At 32.4% G+C, this 9,660-nt stretch overlaps 1 protein-coding gene across 1 annotated transcript in view; it reads right to left on the bottom strand.

The window, feature by feature from the left end:
• The window catches only part of LOC122266287 (death-associated protein kinase 1), a gene marked incomplete in the record, with an annotated part of 53,278 nt that extends 43,905 nt beyond the window's left edge, over positions 1-9,373 (bottom strand). Inside the window, 8 exon segments of the mRNA XM_086531317.1 lie at positions 268-384; positions 985-1,120; positions 1,238-1,390; positions 2,986-3,079; positions 4,431-4,536; positions 4,756-4,894; positions 5,065-5,289; positions 9,167-9,373. Of these exon segments, the coding sequence (XP_086387443.1) occupies positions 268-384; positions 985-1,120; positions 1,238-1,390; positions 2,986-3,079; positions 4,431-4,536; positions 4,756-4,894; positions 5,065-5,289; positions 9,167-9,234 (1,038 nt within the window).
• Positions 9,374-9,660: the final 287 nt, after the last annotated feature.

The following is a 9,660-nucleotide window of genomic DNA, read 5'->3' as shown; positions in this document are numbered from 1 at the left end:
AATCTAATTTATATATCAGTAATTAAAACATTTGCCTTTGAATGTGAAACTGTATTTTGTATTCAGTTTTTCAGATACACTTCCAATGATGTTACATCCCTCTTCCCCATAAGAAGGTAATATACCTCAATGCTATACAAGAACTTCTGTAGAAGCATTAGTCCTGTGCATAAAGAGGATCTCAACAGACAAAAATAAGGTATTCATATCAGTTATATGGAAATGAACCTTGCATAAATGTCACAGGCAGGCATACTGTCAACTTACCTGGTCCTCCTGCAATGTTATGGCACTTGATTTGGCATCTAGAAGTTCAGCACTCTGACTCCTTAGCTTGGCACTTCTTGAAAGGCGATTGCAGAGAGTTACCACCTTTAGGGAATGCTGTCAGAGATAACAAAATTAAAATGCATAAATACATCACTACATAAAAGGAGATGATTTGCATTCCACTGTTTCTAAATTTATAAGCCATACATTTCATGTGTGGATAATATCAATATTACTCATTCTTCCTTAGAAATAATGTCGAAATGAAAAAAATCCCTAAATTTTTATCAACCATTTGGCAAAACATCACACATAAGCAAAATTAGCTCCTTTTTCACTTTTCTAAAGCAAATGATGCCAGGTACTGTTCACAATTGTTCTGCTTTCTTATTGTTTTCTACACAGACGGTTAATTACTACAGAGTCACTTAGTAGGCTACTTAAGCTTACATGTCATTATCAACATCATTATTGACATCATCCTTTTTATCATTATAATAGTTCATAATTAATAAAAAATAATAAAAGTAATAGAAGTTATTCTTTTCCTCAAAAATTCAAGAAATAAATTAAATAGGTGAGGTCAGGTAGGCCTACTACATAATTACTTGTTGATCGTATGTTTGTGGAGCCACATATATTTACCAAAAACACACACACACATAAGCACAGTGGACAATGCATGTATAAATGCATGTTTGGTGTTTTATTTACCTTCCACCTGCGTCTTGCCTGGTACGACTTAAAGTTATCCATGTTTGTTTGTGCATCCCGTCTCTTAATCTCCTGTTCCTTTGACTGAGGTGCCATCCATGGGTGGGCAAGGCTTTGCTCAGCTGACATTCGACGTCTGAAATAATGACAAATCTCATAAGTTTGACTCTACCATATAAAATTTGACCATCAAAAATATTTAGTTCTCTTGTGTACTACCTAATGGAGAATATTAAGATGACCATTCTCTCACCTAGGATCTTTTATCAATAACTGGCTAATGAAGTCCTTTGCAAGGTCAGATGTCCCAGAAAAATCTTCATCATCAAATCCAAAATCTACAGCAGTTATGTTGTTATAAGTTTCCTGTTGTGAATCACCAAGGAAAGGAGAAGCCCCTGACAATCTGCAAGAGGAAATGAGAAAGTTAGAAAATAATAAAAATATAAAAAGTAAGAGATCAGATCTGGTAACACTAAACCTCTACTAAAATAAAAGTGAACTCATTATTAATATCATTAAGTTTAAAATCCCATAATATTCCATTTGAAACAACAATCAATGACATCCTCTACAACAACAAAAAACAACATTCCATCTTAAAAGCCACCAATATCATTTTGAACTATTGACGTATGTTACCAACCCCAATTCAATCAACTTTTTATCAAAGGGATGTACCTCAGAATCTAAAAAATAACAATCAAATGACACCTCTAGAACTTGAACATTACATACAAGCATACATGTATGTTTATAGAACTATGTAGTTAAGTATATGTGAAGACAGGAAGTATTTTAATGTTTAATTTCCATTATTTTTTTTTTTAATACAAAAACAAATTTATGGATTCCAAAAAACATTTTATTCCTCTATTGTATATGTAAGTCTATTATGTCTAATGTAAATATATATATGTATGAACAAATGAAAAAAATATAAATATATCTTTTACCTGAAGTGACCAAGTTTTCCATATGAAATAAAATAAATTTTCTCATATTCTATGACTCATTATCATACATTTTCATTATGAATTCAAGGCCCTCAATGTTTACACATGTGTCTGTATGAAATTCATAAACAATGTATGTTCTGAATGGTTTGGTTAACTGTGCTATAATAAAATTAGTTTTACTGTTCTGTCAAAATATACATAAAGAGTAAGGTTCCTATATAGCAATAATACTGTTATGATGATTTAGATCATGTTAAATAAGAGGTTTATTCAGCTTTATTCAGAGAATTAAATTGCTGGTAGTTAATCCACTGACCAACAAGAGAGCCTTTACAAGTAGTAGTTATTGCATCATTAGGCACATTAAACCATTTTGTTTTAAAGTCTGTAAAGTCATACTATACTTTACATACATCAATCAGTTCCCATGTATTAAATCTATGGAATAATAACAGTGTACATCCAAAATCACATACCAGAAAAAGGAAATCTATATTAACCCATTGCAGAGTTTAATTTTTTTTTTCTTTATTACAGTAGAGAAAATATTTCACCAAACTTCATATTTCTTGTACCATGAATTTGTTAAAGTGATCGTACACTGAGTATACAACATATTTTCTTCCTATATGTAGACTAAATTATAGGTATTATTTGTCTAAATATTGCCAAAGCATAACAGTGTCCATTATAAGTCTCACAATATGATGAAATACAATGAAGTGGAGATTTTCAGTACTCTAATGTACAAATGAGCATGAGTTGGGCTGAAAAAACAGTTGTGGGGCAAAGCACAAGTCTCCCTCATTCCACCAACCTCACATCTGGCATGCCCGCACCAAATTCATAGTCAACATCAGCAATGGGTTAAGATAGTGCAAGAGCATCAATTTCACTTAAAAATATAAAGCTAAGAAAAATATCAAAGAACTCAATTTTTTTGTAAGTCCCAAACCAGAGACCAAACAGCAGCAGCAACTTACTGCCACTGCCTCCAACACTACAGACCTACCCTAATGATACTATGTGTCAAGTAACTTACAAGATATACGTTATCACCCCAATGGCCCACATGTCTGTGGCAAGGCACAGCGGCTCATAGTTGACAATCTCTGGGGCCATGAACTCAGCGGTACCTGCATTACATGTGGATGATATATCATACAAATAAAGGGTTAATTAATGAAATGAAACATACAAAAAAAACTGAAGTTAATAAAAGGAATCAAAATCATTATCACTGATCACATGTCAGGAAGAGCAACTAAGGTTGTTTATGATTGGAGTGGCAGTGCATTCTCAGATATCCGCTTAGACAAGGTCACAACCATAATGAAAATGCTAATATTGACATGAATCTAGGAACAAATGCAACATCAAAATATCTAAGTCACATCCCAGGGAATTTTTTTGGTTCCTGAAAGGTAATTACTCATAATATAACCAGATAAACAATCTCAAAATAATATGAGAGGCAAATGACGTAAAGCCTGCTTTCAGGGTTAACCCTTTTCAACCCTGCCATTCCAATAGTGAGTTAAGTTGCCACACTCAATAAAATTACAACTAAGTTAACCTCTCATTACTTGAATGTCAGCCAAAAGGACAATACAAGGGACAGTAAACATCTACACTGACAGCAAAGCCTATAATATGGATAAGTTTGTCAAGACAGTATACTCTGAGAGAAAATACTCATTGCCAAAGGCATCTCACAAGTTAAATCATATTGTTACTTATTCTGCGAGTTTATAAGAGTAGCTGACACCAATTTTATCAGCTAGCATGGAAATCAGTAAGAAGAGTAAGTTAAGTCAAGCAGTTTTGGGTGAGAGCTTACTGGAAGGAATCAACACGGGAAAGTGAGCTAATAGGGAATGGGAGAGGAGGGCCACATCTTGAAACTCTGTGAAAGCGCACATCTGAGAGTGAGCAGTAAGGGTAGCAAGGCAGTGTTGGCGAAAGCTTCAAAAGAAAAAGAAAATATAATAAGCAAACACAAGAAGTAAGAGCAAATGCTCTGTATTGGTGCATGATACATTTTTTGTATCAAGTGCAGGAGAAAAAAATAATATCAAGAAGAATAATGGCCTTTGAAAACAGAGTATCTTTTTTTTTAATGAGTATATATGAATGACAAACATAATCCCCTAAAAAAAATAAATAGATAAATAAAAAAAAGTTAGGCAACTTCTCATTTTACAGTTTATCAACATGCTCTTAAATAAATGCACTCATTTACTATAACTTTCAGGCTCAAAACATTATCATCAAAAAGTGCAAAATTTAAACATTACTATAACAAAAAGTAATTGAAGATAATGTTTTTTCTCTATCATTAACCTAAAACTAGTTAACCAGGCAACTACAAGAACAAAATCTTCACTCAGTTTTTAACTTAAACAGAAGATCTTTGTGTAAGCAATCTAAACAAAACACAAAATAGTGATTACATTTACATTTTTACCTGCTTCAAGCACTACATACCCATTAGATCTCGAACTTCCTCAGCTTCAGTTATCATTCTTGATAAGCCAAAGTCAATCAATTTAATGTGTTGTCGATTTTTACTAAGCAGCAAAACATTTTCTGGCTGTTGATATTTATAAAACTTGTCAGTATTTCTATAAATAAAATATCACTCTCTTATATCAAAACTGAATATAATTATACATTGGACTTTCAACCCCATATACTTTCATTTTTGCCTTCTTTAATGCAAATCTTACCATAACATCAACTATACTATAATATTTTTACTATGCTGTTAAAATATTCATTAAAAAGAAGACTAATGAACAAAAAAGATTACCTTTAAATCTAGATGAGCAATGTTGTTTAAATGCATGTGTGTCACCCCCTGGAGGATCTGCCGCATAAATGCAGCAGCCTCCTCCTCTGACAGTCTCTCGCGCTCACTGATGTGTTCAAACAGCTCACCGCCACGCACCCTGTAGGCAAAAATTATCTCATCATAGCCATAATTCAAAAGCTGAATATTTTTAATCTGATTCTCAGTTCAATGCCAAACAAATGCTTCTATACATATGTATCTTCTTTTTCTGTGCCATTTACTAGTGAAAAAAAAAATGCAATCTTTACAAAGATATTGTATACTCACAATTCCAGAACCAATATGACATGTTGTCCATTATCGAAAACACGATACAAGGAAATTATATTCTGGTGGTTGTGAAGCTTCTGCAACACCCTCACTTCTCGTGCAATGGACTCTAGTGGTAGCCCACGTCTTGAGTTTGCCACACGCCGCTTTCGTATATATTTCGCTGCATATTCCGTGCGTGTTTCCTTTTCTATGCATCGTCTGACTACTGCAAACTGCCCACTGAAAAGTTATATGATATTACAATTTAACAGACAAAAATACAACTTGATTCAGTAGTCAATAGATTAACATAATTACACTGCTACTACAATCCTTCCTAATCATCAGCATTACTATCAACACTAATACCAATATCATTATATTACCATCAACAACATCACCATTAACCCATCCCCGACGGGGGAATTCTAGCCTTGAATGTCCAAATGCCGGGGCGTTCGAATTATTAGGCCTAAATCAATTGAATGGCTGGCACAATACTGTGCCGCCCGGCCACTGGGCTTTTGAATGCGCGGTACACATGCTGTACCACCCGTCCAGAGAGAGTTAAGTTATAGACACTAATCTCAAACATCATCATCATTATCATCCATGTTAACATCATTTTCATCAATATAATTATCAAAATCATCATTGTTATAAACATTGCTATCAACATCATCATCAGCAGCAGCAGCATAAATATCATCCATATAATTATCAACATATTTATCAACAACATTACCAATGAGCACTATAGCTCATCAATATCCATGTCATGATATATGGCCCAGTAAAAAAAAAAACCATGTGGGAGTCAGCCCCCCAATCCTCTGTTCATCACATGTTTTTCAATATCTGACTGCAGTGGAAAGTTTCCTGTGCTCTGAGATGGGCACAAACACACACTTACACAAGTTTGGGTAATTTCAGGCAGGCCTGTGTATCATAGGTTATCTTATAGATCTGCCATATAAATGCATGTATATCTAATTACTCTTCATTTCAGCCTTTCAAGCTTTCTTCATACACTAAAAAAGTTTAATAAAAATTGAGAATTTTTTTTTTTTACAGTAATACTAGACAAAAAATAAATAAACAAAAAAATAAATAAAACAAATAAATAGATATACAAATAAATAAACAAAAATAAATAAATAAATAAACAAAAATAAATAAATAAATAAACAAAGAAATACGTAAAAAGTAAAATAGTCTTTTTTCAAATCAATACATTGAGAGCACAATATATTATGTTGTAGTGGGATAACTTTTATAATGAAAATAATCACAATCATTCATAAACCTCCAAACTGAAAAAAATAATCAAAATCCTATTCCATATATTTCTAAATTTAAGAAAATTACAGCATTCTTTCTTGTTGTCAAACTTCACATGTTGAGCATGGCTATAATTAAATTCATACATAAATACCAATCGGGAGACATATCATAAAAAATACACATTAATATTCATACATTACTGGCCACGAGTTACCATTATTAATTGGAGATTAAACAATGAAACTATAGAGCTTATCAAAGATAACAATCTATTCAGGACGGATGACACAATATCAAATCATCAAAATATTTCCGACATGATGAATGACGTCTTATGAACTTTTGTTGTATATACATTTTGTACATAGTTACATTTGTTTATACACATTGTAGTTGCATTAGTATATAAACATGTTTCTTAAATTATCAAAAAATATATACATATGATAAAAAATGTCCAAAAAGAAATGTTCAAGTATTATTGACTGACCTGACTTATTGACTAAATATCAGACACATCATTTTCTGTCTTTAATATCTTAAGCATTTTTCCATGTTCCATTCAACACATGATTGATGTCCCTTTCTTTCTTGGCAGGAGCTTGTTCTTGTTCATGGCATTTTGTCTATCATAAGTATCCTGACATTCCCCACTATCACTGCACAACAGCTTCACTGTCCAAAGTTACATGTGTTTTTCTTTTTATCTAAAGTAATACATCCTTTTTCTGGGAGAGAAAATTATTACTAATGTTACAGTGGTCAAACCACTTTACAGGAACATTCTGAAAAATAATTAAGCATATTACATAAAATCCTCTTACACAAGTTCAGACAGCTATCCCTATTTGCCCTGTAAATGGTGAAAAAATATATATGTAAACTTTCACCTGGTTTGCAAATATACTTTATGTATATCTATTCTCGCTAATTCCATGAAAGCTATATATAATATTGGAACATCATAACAGCATACATCTTTATTTTCCATAATATACAGCATATCACATTTCATCCAGAAATGTACAAAATTACCTCCATGTCTGAGGTTACAGCATTTTACAGTATTACATACAAATATTAAATAATGTTTATAACACCCTTTCAAGAAATATGAGGTTTCAAAAAGGATTTGACTTTAACATGGCCAATATGTCAATTATAACTTTAAAGATCTAAATCAATATGACAAAATTTTGATTATTTCACAATCGCGAATGTATCTAAATACTCTCTCTAAGAATCTTTGATACTTAAAAGTTATTGCCATAATTAACTCTGATGAAAAAATGGGAATGAAATTTTTAAATGGGGAAAGTCAAAGTCACATAACACCCAAATAATTCTAATCTCCTACAACTATAATTTTTATCTTTTCTTATGACATTTCTATGTCATTTCTATGTCATTTTTATTAGTAGAAAATGATGAAAACAATGCAATATCCTTTATATTAGATTTAAACAATATCCAAATGAACAGTCTTGCTTATGATCATTTTAATATTGCAAATAATAAGTACTCAAAAATATATTGATCTGAGCTACAGTTTACTTTAAAATACTATTGGAATAATATTCATAGCTCTTTTGAGCTTCAGAATAAAAGAATGACAATAAGCAGTTTTGTAGCTAATTGCTTCCTGGCCATTATGCTGCAAAAAATTAGAAATTTGTCACAGGTAAGATATATGATTTACGTAAAAAAATTCAACTTGAAAAAAACATATTCCTATTTAGGTGACAATGTACAGTGGAGAGATGTTTTCTGGAGAAATTTAACTGTCTCGTACTTTATTGATAATGCTCCAAGTGGTAAGGTGTCTCTCACAGGTTCTTTCAGGTCATCTTAGGTCACTTCTAAAGCTAGTGTATTCTCTTTAGTTTTTCATTTGTTTCTTTGCAGCCTCCTTTCACATAACCATTATTAATACTTTACTCCTGCTGTCCAAAGAACGATGTTAACATACTCAAAGACAGTAAAAAAGACAGAAAACAGAGCACATGCAAACTCTCTCTACTATGAATCAATTCTAGTGCATGATGGTCATGGGAGGCATGATCAATGACTCTGTCCAGCAAAATCTATTGTTCAGTAACATCAAAATATAAAATGAAAAATCTGAATAAAAGTACACAAAGACAATTATCTGAGGCACATGTAGCATAAAAAATACCCACCTTAGCTTCAACAGATTTTGAGAAATTAGACTTTTTCAGCCTGAACCCTTCCACTCTGGGCATTTGGCAAAGAGTCTGATTATTTTTGCACTGCATTTTTTTCAAAACAAATGCTAATTATTCCTTTAGTTGTGTAACTAATTTCTTTGCTAATGTTTCAAAAATAGACTCATATATCATACCATAAGTCTAGAAAATAATAAAAAAAAACTCATCTGAAGATGTGGCTCAACTAAGAAGGATTAACACTGACTTACCCCTTAACATATATGAAGAAAAATACTGGCAATGTTACAAAAGTAATAATTCATAACTTTAACCAACCAGAACTGTGTAACTATACCCATTTATAAAATTTTCTACCTCCACACTTCTGACATTGACACTAAACCAAAGCAAAACTTGAAAACAAATTAGATTTGACTCGCCGATACAAAGAAATGTTCAAACACAGCAAACAAAGACGTATCTACAACGAACAACACACATGATAAGAATATTCCAATTTCCCGCAAATAAACAGACATCTGATTACTTTCACATGCTTATCTTTTCGTTGCATGTACTAATACTTAATCATTAAATTATCGAGTCATTGTAAAACACAGGTACAAATAGGTAAGTGACCCTGCCAAGCCCAGTTTATGTCTTACCTTCCTATCTCCTCGTACACCTCATATAAGCTCTCAAATGGCTCGTTGCTGTATTCAATTCCCTCCATCTCGGCATTTTGCTCCCTCTCCGCCGTGAGCTACAACCCTAAAACAACTCAGAGAAGCTTATTTAACTTAACATAACGTTCACAAATTACAACAACAACATTCCCGATGTAAACAACTATAAAAGAATGAAACGGTGAGATCTTTGTAGGATTCTATTCGCTTTCGGAGTATAGACGCGAGGGATTAGTAGTATCCACTGCTGTATAAAATTTCCCTTGCTCTAAACTAAAGAACAGGAAATGTCATATGGTTTGTAAATTTAATAGGATCCAATACTATTATCACCCGTTCCATTTATCTCAAAAGGATGTCATTGTCATTTGAACTCACTTTTCTCTTCTTGCACTGCCATCTTCTGGAATATGACATTGTGAATACTATCGGGAAATATTGATGTTAGGGTATAAATACGACTATACAAGAAG

The sequence above is a fragment of the Penaeus japonicus genome, unplaced genomic scaffold (genome assembly GCF_977035675.1).
Source record: "Penaeus japonicus unplaced genomic scaffold, GWHDUDI00000001_assembly GWHDUDI00000003, whole genome shotgun sequence".
Taxonomy (NCBI): domain Eukaryota; kingdom Metazoa; phylum Arthropoda; class Malacostraca; order Decapoda; family Penaeidae; genus Penaeus; species Penaeus japonicus.
The sequence above is the reverse complement of the archived record's forward strand: the minus strand, read 5'-3'. Positions and strand labels throughout refer to the sequence as shown.